At 43.2% G+C, this 19312-nt stretch overlaps 1 protein-coding gene across 3 annotated transcripts in view; it reads left to right on the top strand.

Moving 5' to 3' along the window:
- The window catches only part of SP1 (Sp1 transcription factor), a 45564-nt gene extending 36713 nt beyond the window's left edge, over window positions 1–8851 (top strand). For all 3 annotated transcript variants that reach the window (XM_042450113.1, XM_042450114.1, XM_042450115.1), the window contains exon 6: window positions 1743–8851. In XM_042450113.1, the coding sequence (XP_042306047.1) occupies window positions 1743–2062 (320 nt within the window). In that variant the 3' untranslated portion in view covers window positions 2063–8851. The remainder of the gene's footprint in view (window positions 1–1742) is intronic.
- The last annotated feature ends 10461 nt before the right edge of the window (window positions 8852–19312 follow it).

Genomic DNA, 19312 nt, shown 5'->3' with positions numbered 1-19312 from the left:
TTATTTACAGAAAGATAGAAACTGAGGTCATCTAAAGTGATGCCGTTTTAGTGTGCAAGGCTTACAAATTTGTACAAGACTGTCTTGCAGTATTCTTTGTCTGCAAGGCTGATCCAAGCCAGAGAATTGAGGAGGAGCAGAAAGGATGCAGCAACCAGGATTAGTTTTTGATGAGTTTCTGCTACCTCTTACCCTCCTGGTTTCTAGACATATAATGGAAGCAACTCCAATAGAGTCCTTTGCAGAGTTGAATCAGTGGACAGAGACACCCAGTGGAGGAATGGAGAGGTCCCTTTTCCAGGACATGCTCTCAAAAATACAGGACTAAAGTATCTTTTTGAAAGTGTGCATAGTCATGCTGGTGTCAAATTTCTGCTGTGTTCAGTAAGAAACAAAATGGGCATTTGATACATTGAGAGCTAGTTGAATTAGTGCTTTGGTTCCCAATCTGCCATTATGGACTTCAGCTCCCAGAAGCTCCAGCCAACTTGGACAATAGTGAGGAATTACAGGAGCTGAACTCCAGAACATCTAGATCAAACGTTGGGAACCAATGAACTAGTGTAACTATATACACAGACAGGGTGCTTCTATTCAGAAGCCTCTTTTTCAGAAATTACTTTGCATATTTGTAGAAATAAATTCAGTTCCCATTCCTATATTTTGCTCAAGTGAATAAAGCTACAATAACTAATAAAAACTTGTTTCACAGAACAGTAAAGGTAAACTGCTGTTACATAGTGAGTAAACTTGAGCAACAGTAGAAAGCACATGTCTAAGTTGGATACACCTGGAAAAAGAAGTACTACAACAAAGGACGGTCATAGGGGATGGCTTTTCTGTCTTTACACATTAGTAGAGATCCTTTTGAGAATTTGATGAAAGTTGTGGACTGAATTTAAGCACAATTTTCAAAGTAACAGGAAAGAAATAAAGGGGAGGAATTGTACCCTTTTAACAGACCCACTGAAGAACCATCCTAGGGGAGTTCATGGACCAAAAATTAAGAACCTCAGATTTAAGAGTAATACGTTATTACTTGTAAGCTAAAAGCTAACAAATACAACCAGCCCTCAGTATCCACATATTCCTTATCTGCAGATTCAACCATCCACTGTTTGAAAATATATAAAAATATAGTTGCCCCTCCATTTTCATGGGCGATCCATTCCGCTCCCCTCTCCCTGGGTGAAAATGGAAAATTGCCGATATTCATGCCCCATTGGCTTGAACAGTGGTGGGTGTGCCCCATTTTGTCCCCTTCCATTTGCTGCCTGTGAATGGGTGAGGGACACGGATTTGAAGTACACAAAAACGGAGTGATGACTGTATATCTAAATTTCCAAAAACAAACCTAGATTTTGCCAAATTATAACAGAGGCACCATTTTATTATGCCATGGAATATAATAGGACTTGAGCAGCCACAGATTTTGATAGCCACGAAGGATCCTGGAATCAAACCCCCAGTGGTTACCAAGGGCCAACTGTAGTGACCACATTTGAACTAGAATGGGTATGACAAGTTCTTAAAAGAGTTGACTGTACCAAGCACTTGTATTTCAGACTGTCTGAAGCTTTTGATCCTGCCCTATGTGTAGTATGCAAAAATTATCCCAATTGGATGTAACCAGATTCCAGTTGACATTGTAGTACCTTGCGCTGACTTTGTTGAATTAGTGGAACATGTCACATCTCCTGTCTTTAAAATTCTCCAGTCTCATGTCTGTTTCTTTCCTTCAGGGGAGAAAAAATTTGCCTGCCCAGAATGTCCCAAACGCTTTATGAGGAGTGATCACCTCTCCAAACACATCAAGACTCACCAAAACAAGAAGGGAGCTGCACCCAACAATGTGGCTGTGGATGTCTCCACTGTCTCCATGGACACAGGGGCTTCAGGAGAAGGCAATGGAGGAGGAGCACCATCAGCTCTCATTGCAACCAACATGGTGACCATGGAATCCATCTGCCCTGAAGGGATTGCCCGTCTTGCCAGTGGTGGCATCAGTGTCATGCAAGTAGCAGATCTCCAGTCAATCAATATCAGTGGCAATGGATTCTGAGGCACTGTAGACTGTAAAGTATCATGCAGATATGGGATTCTCAAGGTAGCAATGGGTCCAAGAGGTGAGGTCTTTCATAACAAATATGGTGAAAGATCCGGACTCAGCTGCAACACCCTCCCTTTGAAACCTGTTTCAGATGCCTACGAATACTGTGTGCTGAATAAGGCTTTGCTGTTGAGGTCAGCCCTGATGCAAATATCCTGGGGAAATGGGGACAGCCAGAGTTGTTTGGCTCCTTTTGTTTTGTTCCCCCATCCTTATAACAGTCTTTCCATCCCCTTGTTTGGTACCCCAGATGCCATCATGCCTTGGTTCTAAATGTATATGATCATTGAAATACTTTTTAGCAGAAAAAAAATCTATATTATTATTATTATTATTGTTGTAATTATATAAAACTATAAAATATGTTCATTTTGATGAAAGAGGTTAAAATTGCTGTGACCAAAGTTTTTGGTCGTCATTTGGATGCCTTAACTTGGAATTTCTTGAGCTGTTAGGCAGTGCTCAGGCTTATGTTCAGATGCCATATTGCATTTTACACTGTAACTATAAAAACATACATTTAGCTTTTGTACGCTTGGCTTTTAGGTTTATTTGACTCTGCCTGACCCATGGTCATTTGAGGAAAATCCCACTTCCACCTCTTTGTTTTTTTTAAAAAAGACTCTTTTTTATTATTAATCGCTGCATCTTTTCTATTTTGGGAGAGGCAAGTCTGTTCAGTTCCCATCAGCCTCCCCTGCCCCCCAGAATGATAGGTCTATGACCTATAACACTTTCCAGTTTCGTAGGAGGGAAGGCTACTGAGGGAGATGAGTAATTTGAGATTGTTAATGTTTGAAAGACATCTTACTTCTGCAGTCATTCTTAGGCCTCCATATGCTATGAATTCGGTACTAACAGGAGGGAATGTTCCTTCTTTCCAGTTGCTAATGTAAAGCAGTTCAAAATGTTTCAACCTACAGTGGAACAGAAAACCAAATAACTTGGTATATGTGTAGATGATGTGCCAGGTATGTTGTATATATGGTAATTTTTTGTTTGAGGCAGGGACTTTGAATATGTCTTAGTGCGTCAACTAGCGAAGCTTGTACTTTGAGACAAATAGGATCTCGATCTTTGGATCTTATTGTGTCTTTTGTGTAACAGGCAAATACAATGGCTGTATGAGACATGAGGTGTTTTTTAAGCTCACGCTACTGATTGGAATTGAAACACTGAAGCACTTCTCCAGTTCTACTCAAGTTGTCTTTGCCAGCATTGAATTAAATTGTGGGGCCAAATAACCCCTTCCTTGATTTTGCAGACCTCCTTTCCCTTGTAGATAAATTACTCCTGTCTCCTGTGCACCTGCTGCTTCTAATTATTTTTCAGAACCATAGCCCTTCCAGCCATCCTGTTTCCTTCATGATAGTGTAGCCATGAGACCACATTCACATAACAAAATGGGTGGATTGGGTGAGGGATGCTGGTGATCATCACAAGCAGCAGACAAACATATGAGGCCATAATAATGGAAAAGGTAGACATAGGGTTGACACTCTATCTAGAACAAGCATGGCCCTACATTTTCTTTTGTTTTACATTTAAAAGACCTCATGCCAGCTACAGAGAGTAGGGACAGGTTTGCCAGATTGTGTTTTGGGGGTTTTTTTGGTCCCTGGGTTGTTTTGGGCCCAGGGCAAAACTGGAAATGACTTCCTTTTATTTCTGATTTAATATCTCTAGCCTAAAACAAGCCTAGAGGAAAGGCAAATGTGGCAGAATTGTCCCTTGCCCAGCTTTGGTGGCATGTGGGACCCTTCTAAGTTTTTTTTAAAATGGGAATTCAGATAGGAATGCACGGGGGGGGGGGTAGGGGGATACGGTGTGACTCTCAGACTACTGGGAATTGCCCACCCTTGCTTTAAAAGAACAAGGCCTTATTATGTGGTGTAAATGCAGTTTGACCCTACTGGAATGAAAGTACATGCTAGTAATGTTAGATTAGCTAGATTACTGTACCACACTCTTATAGTGCTGCTATTCCACTTTAACGGCTCTGGCTGCCTCCTGTTGCATTCTGTCATTTAGAATTCTCAGCCAGAGAGCTTTTAGGCCTCACTGAACTACGAACCCCAAAATGCAACAGGCAGCAGCCAGAGCAGTCAAAGTGGAATAGTAGCACTATAAAGTTTAGTGCGGTAATGTGATGTGCCTTTGCTCAATCAGCTGTCCAGCATGGTTGTGCATTTAGTTGCTCAGCCACTTCTGGATGTCATCTTGCATTAGATCTGAAATGCACACATGCTGGCACAGTAACATAAATGGGTATAGACCATTGTTCTTAAACAAATCTCTTGGCAGTCTAGGCATTTTCCTCAAAGCCCTGTGTGGGTGGGTCATACTGCTGGTGCTTTGTCCTTTCTCTTTCCTCTACCTCTTTTTGAACTGTTAGTTAAAGCAAGATGGCTCTTCCCCAGTTAGAGCAAAGTGCCTTGAAAGAAAACAGCAGATACTGAATTTCAGGAAGGTGACAGCATTGGCCAAGCAGTCTTCTTCATCCTGCATATTTAAAAAAAAAAAAGATCAGATGCTTGTCTCCATTGGAAGCCACCCTTCCTTACCTTTACCATGTTCAAGAGAGATCCATGAATTATGGTTGGGCTTTGTTAAAAAGTCACATTTTTTTGCTGACTGACTTGTCCCTAAATCCTGCTGTTACAGCCCCTTGAAACAACCTGAGGGCCAGGTCACATCTTTTTTCTTCTGCCATCTCTTACAGCTTCTCTCTCTGCTTTCCCCAGTCACTCCTCTCCCTGTGTCCTGCAGCCTCTTTTTCCCAGTGTCTTTCACTGGACCATCTCTCCCCTATAGGGAAATCTCTCTGTTCCCTTCATTGGACTGTGATACTAACTGATGGTTTTGTAGGGCTGAACAACAGCAGGCTTTTCAGCAGGCAGGAACAATTAAGCTGTACCATCACATTTTCTCAGGATTTTGCCAGAATTAAGTGTTAATGCTCACATCTACTAGTGGGCCCTTGGTGGTCATATGGCTTTCACTGAGTTGTGTTTTCATTATCTTTTCCAATTTCATAAGGAAATCTGCTTGGTCTGCAACATTCACTGAAATGGGCGGATCAAAGATATGAGACAGAAAACTGGTGCCCTGCTTCTTCCTGTCTTCCAAATAAAAACCTTAAGTGACATGAAATGTCATATAAAAAGCAAGCAGATCGTTGTATGAGTTGGTGTGTGGTGAGTTGTGCAGAGGAAGGTGAATGACCTGGCTTGTTTGATTTTCTTTCCATTGAAACAAAAGTGTTGAGTTCTGCTCATCAGCTTCAAAAAGGGCATGGAGGGAGAGTGAAGTTTAGTTCCCTCCCTGCTGCAGCTCAGCATGCTTTTGGTTCAGTCATCCTGCCTTATCATGCAGGTGTTGGGTGGGAAAGACCAAGAAAAGAGCATACCAACCTGATCAAGTTCTATGTCTCTTATTAAAACTGTATATCCTATGCCAGCATATAAAAGAAAGCAGTAGGATCCAAATGTCTGGTAATTATCCTGAAGCTAGTGGGAAAATTCTGATTAGATCAGTATAGAGGAATGTGTGTTTTTCTTCAGATGTTACTGTACTGCAGCTCCTATCTTTCCTCACCATTGCCTTCATTTGCCAATATCTAGCAAGCAATTTCACTTGCACTCAACAAATCCTCAATTTAGAAATGAACTAGTATCAAAATTACTTAACAAGCATGAACAACAAATATTGGGTAAATTTTAAAAGACAGGGAATTGTGCCTGTGAAACCTGATGCTCTCCAGGCAAAAGTAAATATAAATACTGCTTTATACACATTTAAATACATTTCGTCCATAGAAAGACTGTTGTAATTTATAATGGTAAACGTCTTACAAGGTTTGTTCAATTGTTCTGCCATGTTGTTGGAGAAAAAACTGTAGATTATTCCTTGAAAATGTCTTAGTGTCTCTACTAGACCAGATCTGAGAAACAGAGGCCTAAATCCTGCTGTTGTCTAGTCTATGCCTGACTAGAGTATACCCACTGAATCAAGTGGTTTCATCTATGTTGTGACAAACCATTAATCAATTGATTCAGTAGGCATATTCTAGTTGGGACTAACCCAATATTTTGCTTAATACAAGTTCTGTCAGTGCCAAACACACCAAGGGATGATTTAGCCAAGGAAGTGTCATGTTTGAACCAGAATTCATGCCTAGGCAAGAAGATTTTTCCATAGCAAAATTTTGGAGCACTTGGGCTAGAGTTAGGTATTCTAAAAAGTATGGTTTTCAGAAGCACAAGTGGCTGTACTTGTTTTTAGCATTAATTCTGCATTTACAGTGACGCATCTCAGGATTACACCAAAGTACAGGTAACAGTGTTGTTACTGAAATGACAACACAAGCATTCTTTAGGATGGTGGGGGAGAGTAGATGTAAAATAAGTACCTACCACTCAGCAAGCAGCAATGCAAAACTACTCCAGATCTCTGTCTGTAAGTTACTTATCCTGTTCTGCCATTTTAGACTCCAGAGCATCTCATGTATCTTAATAGAGATGGTCTCTGTAAATATTCCTTCTTTCTTGTTTCCTTGAAAGCCAGAAAATGGCGATTTTGCAAATAAATGTCACCCTTCTTTTTCAAGCTACTTTTTCCTAAGAAAATCAGGGTATGTCTGCAGTGTTTGGGGAAAGTAGTATTGCTGTTGTCTGCCCTCATTCCTCATCTTGTGGGCCACAGGCTGTTGTTTACTTGCTGCCTTGTCAGTTTTTCACAATCTGTTCAAGTTTCTTCAACGCATCTTCTGCACCTAAGGATCCTGTTGGTCTTTAAATCTGTAAGATATTTTATTTTTTATTTTTTAAAATCAGTGTATGGTTTCTTCACTCAGAGAGGACTGTGTAGCATGCAGAAGAAATCAGTTTATAGCAGGGGTGGATAAAGTGTGGCTCCTAGACTGCATGTGTTCAGGGGCCATTTGGAGAGCCACAAATGACTTCAGTGTCTTTGAAAATTGCTTTATTTTTAACAAAAATGCCCATGCATTCTCTAGGGTACAGGAACAATTTTGCCATGTCCTCCTCAGACCTGCTTTAGGTCCAGGAAATGTCTTTTTTTTTTTTTTTAAATGTAGGAAGTAGTCCAAAAGTTAACTTCCAGTTGGCTTTGTGGTTTAAAGAATAACATCTCCTAACTAAAACAAAAGGAGGGAAGAGGCAGAAAGAGAAAGAAATGTCCCCATGACACTAGAGAGTGAGGATTTTTATGACTAGATTTCTTGTCGAAAAATTGCTTGTTGGTCTCTTTTGTTGAATTCCTCATGTTTTCTAAAGAGTGGTATAGTTTGGCTTGTAACTACTGCTGTAGAAACTGTTTCCAGCCAGCAAAAGCAAGCGAGGAAAATTCAAGTATGAACACTAAAGAAGGGATGGGACTGTTTGCTTTCTTTCCACCTTTTTAGGTGGTGGGGACAGCATATTTTTTTATATAGTGAAAATGAAATCTATTTGTATTTCTTATAACAATCTGTAAATCTTTAGAGACAGTGGCACCTCTAAAATATTGAGATTTAGAAATCTTGGAAATTATAGACCCTTGGGTTAGAAGGCAGTATTTATTTCCTCCAAATTTTTAAACAGTGGCATTGAGATGCCCCAGTGGGAAGTGTAGTCAAGCCTGTCTTGCTGTATGCTGCTGTTTCTTTCCTTAAGTAACTCGCACCCCTCCATCCCTGTAATGCTCTTTCCTGGCCTGAAGCCTTCGAAAAGGAAGCACCATGTATTCAGCTCAGCCAGTATTTTCCCCCCTTGTTTTGTATTCTTTGAAATGGGTTCTCTTGTACTATCATTGGACAGAACAGCAACAGAAAGTCCTGGAGCGGGTGATAATAACAGCCTTGTGATTAGTGGTTTTTTTATTGGTGTGTGTGTGTTTGAGAATTCTGAAATGAATCTCCAGTTTAAGATAATTTAGCTGTGGAATTAACCATGAAGTTCAAACTGCCTCTGCTGTTGCACTGTTTTGTGGTTACAGTCCAGTCATGCATATAAATGAAGCTCTGATTTGGATCTCTCTCTCTCTCTCTCTCTCTCTCTCTCTCTCTCTCTCTCTCTCTCGTGTGTGTGTGTGAGGTATATGGACTGCTGTCTGTGTTTTCAGCATCTCGTGTTTTTTCTCTGTTATGAAGATGAATTTGGCACTACTTCATCCATTTTGTATTGGCCCAGTACACAGGCAAGGGACTCTTGGTCCTTGAGGTCTTAATTTCTACCCATGTTTCCTTAATGGGCCATTTTAAAGTGCATGAGTTACTGTGAGGGGTGGGATTCCTTCCCCCCCCCCCAAAAAAAAACCTGCAGTGTTTTCTTCTATGTTCAATAATCCTATCTCTCAGTCTGTCTGTCCCCCCTTTCCTTTTTTCTTCCTGGGAATTTCCAGGAAATCACTGCCAGAAGCTTTTGGTGTAGAAAATTCTGAAATAGCTTTAAATATCTGTGAGAGTCTGTGGGGGTTTCAAACAGGAACTTTTCGTCACTGCTAAGTGGCAGCATCCCCCTCTCCAAAACTCCCCCTTTCTTTCACTTTGACTGCTTTATCTATTTTCTTTCACACTGTGTTGTGCAATTGTGCAGTTTAGTGTCCTTTGCCAGAATAATAACACAGTGATCCTTGGTTATCTACTGGTTGAGATGGTCTTTGGCTGCCTCCTTATAGTCTCTGCACTGCCCAATTTAATGCATGAGAATTGAGATGAAAGCCTCTTTTGTGTGGGTGGGTGGGTGGGTGGGGGGGTTGTTTTTTGTTTGTTTGTTTGTTTGTTTGTTTGTTTTTGCCGCTCTTTGTACACTCAGAACTTGGCCCAGTTAATTTTTTGTTGTTGTTTTTGTTTTGGTTATCAGAGCACTTGGCAAATTAGAATCGCTTTAAAAAACAAAATATTTTTCCCTCTGCTACCTCTTCAGGGAGAGGGTGGCTTCTTGGTTGCAGAAGTGGGCAAATTCCCCCCTTAAATGCCATCTGATGTTCCCAGGGAGCAAAAAGCAATTCTTCTTCCTTTCTGTGTTACTCTGTCGTGGGACAGGGTAATCCAGCACCCTCCTGTACCTCAGAGAGACGCCACTGAGTTTTGGTGACAATACTAGTAAAGACAGCAAGATCAAAAAGGGCAAATTGTGGCAGCCTTGGTCCCCAATGGGTTGGGTTGGACCCATTGGTTCCTCTGAACTGTAGAAGTTGGCTGATCATACATAATTGAATTCTTCACCATTTGAGGCAAGAGAGGGTAGACATTTGTGCATTAGGAAAACTAACCTGTCTAGGAAAGGTATCCACACTAGCTTTTTATTGGCATGCTGTGTGTGCCTAAATGTAAGAGTAGCATGGACAACATCTGTAGGAAGCCATTTAAACATGCAACTGCCACCTCAGTTTAGGAAAAGTTTTATCACTTGAGCCTTCTCGATGTGTAACCTGACCTTTAAATTGAAATATGCAAAGAAACGCAAAACAAAGACTACCGTAATAGGATCTATACAGTCTTATTTATGTCTTCTTTAAATTACTTGTAATGCTTTTTTTTTTCAGAATGGGAAATTATTTTTGGAATCAAATGTGCCTTCCTTTTATATACAGTGTATACAAGGATTGTATATAGCCAAGCCGGTGCCATTGTCCTTAAGAGATTCCTCTCTAGTAATCTGTGCCTTGAAACATCCTTTTCTAGCTTTAATCTTGTCATAGTCCAGTATAAATGGGCAACAGGAATTCAGTGCTTAACTTATTGTCCCCCCTCATCCACTGGTGTGAGGATGAGTGCTTGCTGTTTGCATGTTTTGCAATGAGAGTGGGGGGCAGGAGTTACTGCTCAATTGCCATTCGAACAGTCTTTTAATGTTTAATAAGCATTTTCCACTATCTCTGATGGCTTGTAATTCTCTTCCGTGGTAACACGCCTCTTTATCCTCTTGGTGCTCATGGCACAGTTCTGCAGACATTTAAGCCAACTTGTTAACACTGGCAATAAAATAATTCTTGTCTGTCTGTATAAAAGACTATTTGTTTTATCTTGTAATAATGTATGTGCTTTTAAAAAAATTCAATTGCCGATGTAATGATGTCTGAAACACTTTTTAAAAGTGCTATTTTTGTACAAAGATTTAAAATAGTTTGGCTCCTTTGTATACTGATTACAGTTTTTTAAATGAAAGGAATAAACAAGTATCTACAGAGCTTGTATTTCATCTGGCTGGCCACATGGATTGTATGTGTTTTTTGCCCTTCACATCCCACAAATGTTTTGTGATATGTATTTTAAGCTTTAAACTCTTTCCATTGAAAAACCACAGTTTTCCACATTTTTTTGGCTACTTTGTGTTGCTCATCTCATATTTTGGTGAATGCTGACCTTGACAGGACTTGTAGATTTTCATAACATGTAGCAGAAGAAGTCTGAAATACTGTGTTGTAAGGGTTGTACTAGTATAGAATGTCAGTTAGTATGAATTTAAAAGCAAAATTTGATAACTGCCAGTATTTTCTTAACATTGCTGTCTGACCCACCTCCAAATAAATGTATTCATCAGTTTTATATATACAGTGGGACCCTGTTATCTGCTGGGGTATGGATCCAGGATCCCCCATGGATAACAAAATCCGTGGGTGCTCAGGTTCCATTAAATATAATGGCAGAGCAAAATAGTGTCCCTTATATTAAATAGGAAATTTGCTATTTGGAATTTATATTTTTTAAAAACTATTTTCAATCTGTAGATGCTTGAATCCGTTGGATAAAAAAATCCGTGGATAAGGAGGGCCGACTGTAAATGCATAGCACACATACATTTTCAAATAGCACATTTATTAATTTAAATTTTTTAATCATATTTTTTTTCCATGTTCTTATGTGAAGTGGGACTCAAGTAGGACTTGAGCATCTTCTCCTGGGAAGTGGGACAATAAGCAATGGACAGACTGTGAGGAAATAAAATAAAGGCCTTTTCAGACAGTCTCAACTTTTCTTCTCTAGGTTGACATGGGAGGAAGCCTTATTTCCCAGCAGAGAGGGTCCTGACCTCCTGAATCCTGGGTTATGCACCTCCCATTAGCTCCTGTAGGCAGGGACAAAGAAAAGACTGGCCCCCTATATAAGGAGGGGCTAACCCCCCCCTTGGGCCCCAGTCTTGTTCCTGCCTAAGCTTCTAGCAGGACATACTTCTTCGCCAGCGAATTCGTTTTCCTTCATCGAAGCGGTCAGCGTTGTTTTTTATTGGCCTCCCTCCCCCCTCTTCCCTGCCTCCCTTCCCCTCTTGGTGGTGGGCTATGGCAGAGGACCCTGAAACACGGGTGAAGGGCCTCCCCAAGTGCAGGCTCCCCAAGCTAAGGGTCTGCTGGCGCAGCAGCGAGAGCCGGCGACAGAGGGAGAGGTAGAGGGCCAGCCAAAGGAGAGGGTTCCCCTCCATGGCAGTGATCAAGCCCCATCCTTCTGCCTGGGCCTCCCAAGTCCCCAAGGCGTAGAAGAGGCCCCGTCGCCAGCTGGTCTCACCGAGGTGAGTGCAGACCGGGAGCTAGGTGACTTTGTCAGGGCCATTTTCGCCTGCGAGGCAGTGAGCTTTTGGGGCTAGGGGACATTTCCCAGACAAGGCAGGCCTGCCTATGCTCCTACAAGATGTGTCTCTTCGAGCCATCAAGGTTTTTCCTTCTCCGAAAGCGGTTTGAGGGTTTTCTTGGCCTTCCCTTCTCCTCTCTCCTGCCTTTCCCCCCTTCTTTGGTGGTGGCTATGGCAGAGGACCCCGAGAGCATGGGTGAAGGGCCATCCTTAACCTAGGCTTCCCTAGCTCAGGGTCTGCCAGCTCAACAGAGGGAGCTGGCTTCAGAGGGAGACCCATTGGGATGTGTTTGCTGTTGCTCTGCAGCTTCTTCACTACTGCCACTCTAGTCCTTTTCTTCTCTTCGTTTCTCTTGTTGCCTTGGGAGCATGAAGAAGGGCTTAATATGGCAAGGGCTCCCAGGATTGGAGAAAGGTCTTGGCTTTGCCAATGACTCCCTCTCTCCTCCAGGTTGCCCCCCTTCTCATGGTGGGAGCACAGGAGATTTCTGCAAACAGCATTGCAGCACATGGGAGCCATGGGAAGAGATGGTGAGGGGTATCCCCTCCATGTCTCTGTTTCTCCACATCACCTCTGCCCAGTCTGTTTAAGGACAGGGATCAGTGAGAAAACTGGCCAGAAGTCATGGAAACCTCCCTCCTCAGCATCTCTGCCCAGCCAGAGTTCAGAGGACAGGCCAGCCGAAACCATGGCAAAGGATCCCTCTGCATCACCTCTGCCCAGCCTGTTTAAGGCCAAGGATCAGTGGGGGGAAAAAAAACTGGTCGGAAGTTATGGAAACTTCCCTTCTCAACATCCCTGCTCAGCCCACTGGGGCCGGAGTACAGAGGACAGGCCAGCCAAAAGCCATGGCAAGGGATTTCTCTGCATCACCTCTGCACAGCTTAAAACAGGGCCAAGGTCAGAGAGGCAAGCCAGCCAGAAGACACAGGAGAAAGGTGAGTACCAGGGGCCCTCTCTCTCCAGCCACCAAATAACGGTTGCCAGATCTAATGCCCTCGCTCAGGGCAGGCATGACCATGAGGCCTCTGCCATGGCCATTGCAGGCACTATGCCTAGCATAAGGTTTGGGACTCTGCCAGGAGGGCAGATGGGGGCATAAACCCTTGGTCTTCCCCTTCCTTCCCATCTCTGGCCCCAATAGCGCCCAGGACCCCAACAGGCGTGGGGGATCCTTTGCAGACTGGAAAACACATGGTGGTGTCGCCAGGGCTCCTGCACTTTCATTTTGAATTCTTATAATGAGATGGTGTGTAAGGAGGCAGAGGACTCCTCCTCTATGTTGTACAGCCGCATGGTTGTTAAGGAAGCTGGACTTGGCCCAGCAGGAGCTAAAGCTTCCAACTCTAAAATGGTCTTTTTGGCTGCCACAGAGCACCCCACAAAAAAATTACAAATGACTTCATGTCCTCTCCAGAGAGAGCATGGCCTCTGCCACCCACTTCTAAACAGAGGCTGGAGGGCCATCTATTGGTTATGCTTTGACTGAGAGTTCCTGCATGGCAGAATGGGGTTGGACTGGATGTCCCTTGGGGTCTCTTCCAACCCAAAGATACTATGAGAGAACACATGGATACTAATCCTCCTGTGTTCCCTCCCAAATATTACAACAACAAAAGGGTTAAACCTCTTGTGGATATCATGGGTGGAGAGTTCCCTTCACCCCCAGTTGTGTTTGGCTGCCCCAAACTATGGCACTCTTGAGAGAGCAGCTTGAGTGCTTGGCCTCTCCTTTCCATCAGAGATTATCCTTCTCAGGATACAGACATACCTCATGTAAATGGGGGGGGGGCCCATGTCCCACAGCAGCCCCTCTGCCCTTCCCAGCTACCTATGCAAGTGGGAAGGGAGTTGAGGACCAAGCTGGCTTCTATCTTGCAGCCAGGTTACTATAAAGCCTGCCTGAGATTGGAAGGGCTAGCTTCTAACCCCAGCTTGAAGTTGGGGCTGTCTCAAACATAAATAAAACAAAGTGCCCTGTGAATATCAGGGCTACACTACAGGCCATATACAGCTATCTACCCATGGTTCCAAATGGTCTTCAGTCACTGCTAACTTAAGAGCAGTTTCCTCAGTGCCTGAAAAAGCTACTGCCCAGACAGCCTCCCTTGATGGGTCAAATAAAAGAGGGGAGAGCCCCCACACCAAGAGGTCTGGAGGCTCAGATTTACAAGAGATAATGGTTAACTTTTTCTGGTGTTCATTTATTACTGTTAGCCCAGAAAGTTTGAGTGGTGCTGTTTCTGCTCACCCCCCCTCTCCTTTCTCCAGGCCAGAGAAGATGCCTGGAAACTAATTCAACAAGGGAAGGGGCTAGTCATAAGCCAACATGATGATTTTTCTTCCTTCCTCATGGGCCTCCATCTCTGTCTCCCTTGGGGCCAGAGCCGTTTTGCCTTAGCTGGAACAGCCTAAGACATAAGATGACCATATGGTTCTACCTCCTTTGTTATCAGCCATAACACTTCTCATTGAGACCATAAGCTTTAACAATTCAGATTCATTTAAATGCTAATAGACAGGGTGACCCAACCAAGGAGAAGGCCTCTGGTCACTCAACAGACCTCTAATGCTTATATGCATTGAGGATCCTTGGAAAAACATCTCATGAGAGGTGATAGATGTATTGGATCAAGGTGACCAACCAAGCTCCACTTTATTGTCATAAGTGTTATGTTCCTGTTATAAAACACAGGGAACCTCAGTCAGCTAGCCTCAGGAGAGGTGGCTCCCCTTCCCTTCCCTTCTTTCATAGGAGAGATGTCTATTAAAGGGAAGAAACTAAAAAAATACAGTTTCTTCCATGAGATGGTTCTCACTAATACAGGGGGGTTAAGAAAACTCTTTTCAAAACAAACAGACAAACAGCCTCCTCTCCATGGGGAGGAGAACCCCCCCCCCTTCCTCCATGAGTGTATTAAAACAATATAATCAGGGTTTTCTGCTAAGGGGTTGCTTCAGGTCCCATTCAGACATCCCGCAGAGCCCTGAAGAGTCTGCCACAAAGATCACAATTACCTCTTACCTTGGCTAGATAGTTACTTTTTAAATAACAATACAGTGGTACCCCGGGATACGAAATCACCGCGTTACGAAATTTCCGGGATACGAAAAAAATAAATAGGAAAAAACTGTTTCGGGTTACGTTTTTTTTTTTTTCGGCTTACGAAAAAAATTTTGGTGCTTTTCGGCACTTTTTCACACGGAATCGCGGCTTTCAGCGCTAGCGGCTATGGCTTTTTCGGCTAGCGAAAGTTTTCGGGTTACGAATGGCGCCGCGGAACGAATTACATTCGTAACCCGGGGTACCCCTGTACCTGCTGATGGACTTGCCATTCAGCTGCTGCCTGGCTTTTAAGACCGATTTTTACAATGTCTATCATTCATATTGTGAGTTGGGCTCATGGACATGAAGGTTAATGCTGCCAATCTCTTTCTTTTAGCAGTCTCAGGGTGCTACACAATTCCTTTGCATATTGTTGGGCATGCCTTGATTGTGATTTCCTGCATGTCAAGGGGTTGGACTTAATGGCCCTTGTGGTCTCATCCAACTCCATGATTCTATGATTTTATTGTTATAAGGTTAGCTGCTGTGGGTGAGTGTCTTAGCCCTGACTGGGTTTCATGCCAAGGTCTGGCCCAAACAACACCATTGTCCACTGCCTTCTGAGACTGGTAAAGTGGACTTCCTTGTTTTTTCTACTAGCACAGCTTGTTTTCAAATTTTAAGTGGAGGTCAGACATTAACATTCCTCTTTCGGAGTGTTAAGTCTTAATCACTAGTGAAATCACCTTAATATCACCTTCATTGCTATAACCAGTTGACAAGGTGATCAGTAATAGGCTGGAAGCTGCCATAGGTCCAGATTAGATCAGGCTCCATTCTGATTGATCACATAATCCACCGCTTTAGACAAGTTCTCATCAACTGCTTCAGGTTTTCAGTGGCTGACCTGCTATAGTCCATCCAAGATGACATTAAGAAGGGACTTGACCTGACATGGTTATAAGGCAGGTGTCTGCCATCACGTCGGTTCTGCTCCATACGAGAGCAGCTAGAATGGCAGCCATCCTCACATTAATAGGCTATTGAGGAGAGTTCCAGCAGGGCCAGCCCACCAGACATCGTTTTCCAACGTGGGGTGTGAACACAGTCTTAAACGCGCTGACGGTTGGGCCGATCAAGTCCCTTCGGGAGGCCTCCCTCAAACACCTCTCCCTCAAGATCATCTTCCTCACGGCCATTACCTCCGCCAGACAGCTGGGGACCTGTCAGTAGGTAAATACTTGTGTATTTTTAGGCCGATCTCAGTATGCCTTCATCCAGATCCTACCTTCGTGCCTAGGGTCAACTCAGCCTTTCAGGTGTCATAGGACATTCTCCTGCCTTCATTCTGCCCCAATCCTAAGAAGGACTTGGGAAAGACCTGGCACACATTGGATGTGCGCAGACCCCTCAAAATCTACATCAAGAAGACTTCAACCTTAAGGTCATCTGAAATGTTGTTCGTTTCCTTTCTTCCAGGCTCTTTGGGGTTCAAGGTACCTGCCTCGACTCTGAGTAGGTCGATCAGGTCTGATATTCAAGAGAGCTACCTTACTCTTGATGTCGCTCCACCCGAGGGGGTGATGGCCCACTCTACGGGGAGTGCATCCACTTCGGCGGCCCTGGTCACTAATGCCTCTCTAGCTGAGATTTGCAGGGCAGCGACATGGAAGTCGCCCTCCACCTTCATTAAACACTATAAGCTGGATGTGTTCCAATCCGCTGAGGCGGCCTTCGGAGGGAGAGTCCTCCAGCAGTTGGTGGCTGGGTCCGCAGGTTCTAGCTAGGCACCTTCCCTCCCTGCTTGAGAGGGCTTTGGTAAATCCCAGGATTCAGGAGGTCAGGACCCTCTCTGCTGGGAAAACAAACGTTGAGTACTTACCGTGACACGTTCATTTCCAGCAGACGAGGGTCCTGGCATCCTGCCCACCCGGGGTGCCGCCTGCGGTCCAGCCCGGCCTGTTGGCTGTCTCTGCTTAATGTTTTCTGTTTGCTGGTTGTTTGTTTCTTTCAGAGGCCTGACTCCCCAGAGACGGCCCTTAGGGTTCATAATTGTTGTGCAGTTTCTTACCAGTAAAGGTCCAGGTCTTGGTTTATTTACTATTCGCTTGGCTTGTTATTGACTGAGGCCCAAGGGGGGTTAGCGCCTCCTTATATAGGGGGCCGGTCTTTTCTTTGTCCCTGCCTACAGGAGCTAATGGGAGGTGCATAACCCAGGATTTAGGATGCCAGGACCCTCGTCTGCTGGAAATGAACGTGTCACGGTAAGTACCCAACGTTCGTTTTGTACAGATAGCCCCTTTTCTAATTCTAAATTGCTCAATTGAGATGTAACTAAAAGAGAGTAGAAAAGAAAAAATAATGCATGCCATAAGATGTGATGGCTCTGCCATGGCATTATCTAGTCTGTACAGAAAGATACTATTTAATTTCTCTAGGGCACTAATGGTAAACCTTTTACAGAACGAGTGCCCAAACTGCAACCCAGACCCCACTTATTTATTGCAAAGTACCACGTCCCTCAGGCTTTTAGTAAGAAACTCTGGCAAAGGTGGTATGATATTTGTGCTGCCTATGAACAGAAAGCAAAGGAAAGTCACATTAGTTATTTGAAGCTTTTGAGTACGGAATACTGCAAGGGGTGGATGCTAGAAGAGAAATACTGTAGTGTCCTGGATGTTATATTCTATGCCAAGGACCAAGAGACACCAGCTGATGTTAGGTGAAATACCTAATGCCTGCAGACTTACTTGGTTTCTTCCAAATAATCCTAAATTAGGTGGATATTTGGCTCAAAGCATTAGTGATGTAATAATAATAATAATAATAATAATAATAATAATAATAATAATAGTTTATTTATATCCTGCTTTTCCAATTTTTGATCAAAGCGGCGTACAAGTTTAAGTAAAAATACATCAAGATAAAAACAATTAAAACAGTATCTAAAAACAGTCACAATAACAATAAACAACAAGTTCAGCTGAGTGGGGAAATCCATAAACATCACAAGGTTGTCAAACTGAGGGGGTGAAACATGAAGTAACATCTCATGGGGGGAAGGCTTGAGAAAAGAAGAAGGTCTTAAGGTTCTTAAAAGTATCTAAAGATGTTCTTGACCAAAATGTGAAATTGAGACACTCACCACATCACTTAAGCAGCGATAGCGAAATTGTGGCCTCTAAACACTGGACTTCAACCCACCATCAGCTGTAGCATTGCTGTGATAAGAACTAAAGGATGCTGTTGTCAATATCTGGAAGACTACAGATTCCCAATTCCTGAGCAAGCCCAGTAAGTAAGTAGTGCCAGTAAGAGATCTTTTGAATATACTCCCACTTTGAACATGAATAGCATCTGAGTGGAGCATGGAGATTCAAAGGAAGGAAAGAGATACCTATAACTTGAAATATGGAGATGCTTGTGCTTGGGTTGTTTACTATTCCAAAGTGTATACAGATAGAAACAGTCATGGGCAGGACTGGTGCTGAGAAACGGAAGTGGGAAACTGCTATGTCTACAGTACGACTGCTTTATCATCCTGGATGTTACAACACTGGCAGTGTTGCCAACCGCAGTAGGGAAAGTGGAACTGGTAATCTCAGTGCCAGCTGCGGAAGTGTTTACACAGACATGTAGCACAAGTACTACTCAATGACAACAGTGGTGTTTTAAGCACGTATGAGGGGAAACTAGAGGAACTTTGTAGAAACATCTATTTGAGTGCCTTTGCTACTGGGGGAGACAGTTGATATAACATACTTTCAATCTGTACTGTCAGCTGAAATGTTACCACTTAATCATCTTGGGATTCGTGTTTGCTGAGATAAGCATGCATGTATTAAGATCCGCCTCACAGCAAAACACTACTCTGATGCCAGATCCAAGGTGAGATGGAGGGGGCTTGGGGGAGAATCTTCCCACCCCCAGGTTCTAGGTTTCATGGGAATTCTCTCTCCCTTCACAAGAATATAGTGGGACAGCTCTTAGGAAAGGTAATCTGATAACAGCACTAGGAAAGTCTAAGCTCCAGAAATAAAGCATTGGAGGTTGCAAATTTTGGCTGGCTCTACCAACTGTCTCATTTGTTCTTTAAAAGTTTTCTACTTTGGTCTTTTTAATGTTAAAAAAGATGCTCCCACTATTTATAAATAAACAAATTGCATGGTCATTTTACCATAATATCTTTCTCTGTCTTAACTTTATTCTTTCTGCTGTATCCCAAGAGCTCCATCAATGGCTATTTTAATTTATTTAATATCCCCCCCTTTCTCCTGATATGGAAACAAAGGCATACAGTTAAAATAATATGCCAATACAGGGTACAAAAGTTAGGGGAGAGTCAGCATGGTGTAGCGGTTTGAGCATTGGACTATGACTGGAGACTAGAGTTCAAATCCCAGTTCAGCTATGGAAACCCATTGGGTGACTTTGGGCAAGTCACACTCTCTTAGTCTCAGATGGCGGCAATGGCCAACCCTCTCTTAAGAAACCTGCCAAGAAAACCCTATGATAGGGTCGCCATAAGTCATAAATGACTTGAAGACATACAACAACAAAAGTTAGGGACAAGTGCTTGTATCCAGA

This window comes from Sceloporus undulatus, chromosome 2, assembly GCF_019175285.1.
Source record: "Sceloporus undulatus isolate JIND9_A2432 ecotype Alabama chromosome 2, SceUnd_v1.1, whole genome shotgun sequence".
In the NCBI taxonomy this organism is placed as follows: Eukaryota; Metazoa; Chordata; class Lepidosauria; order Squamata; family Phrynosomatidae; genus Sceloporus; species Sceloporus undulatus.
This window is presented reverse-complemented; position numbering and strand designations above follow the sequence as displayed.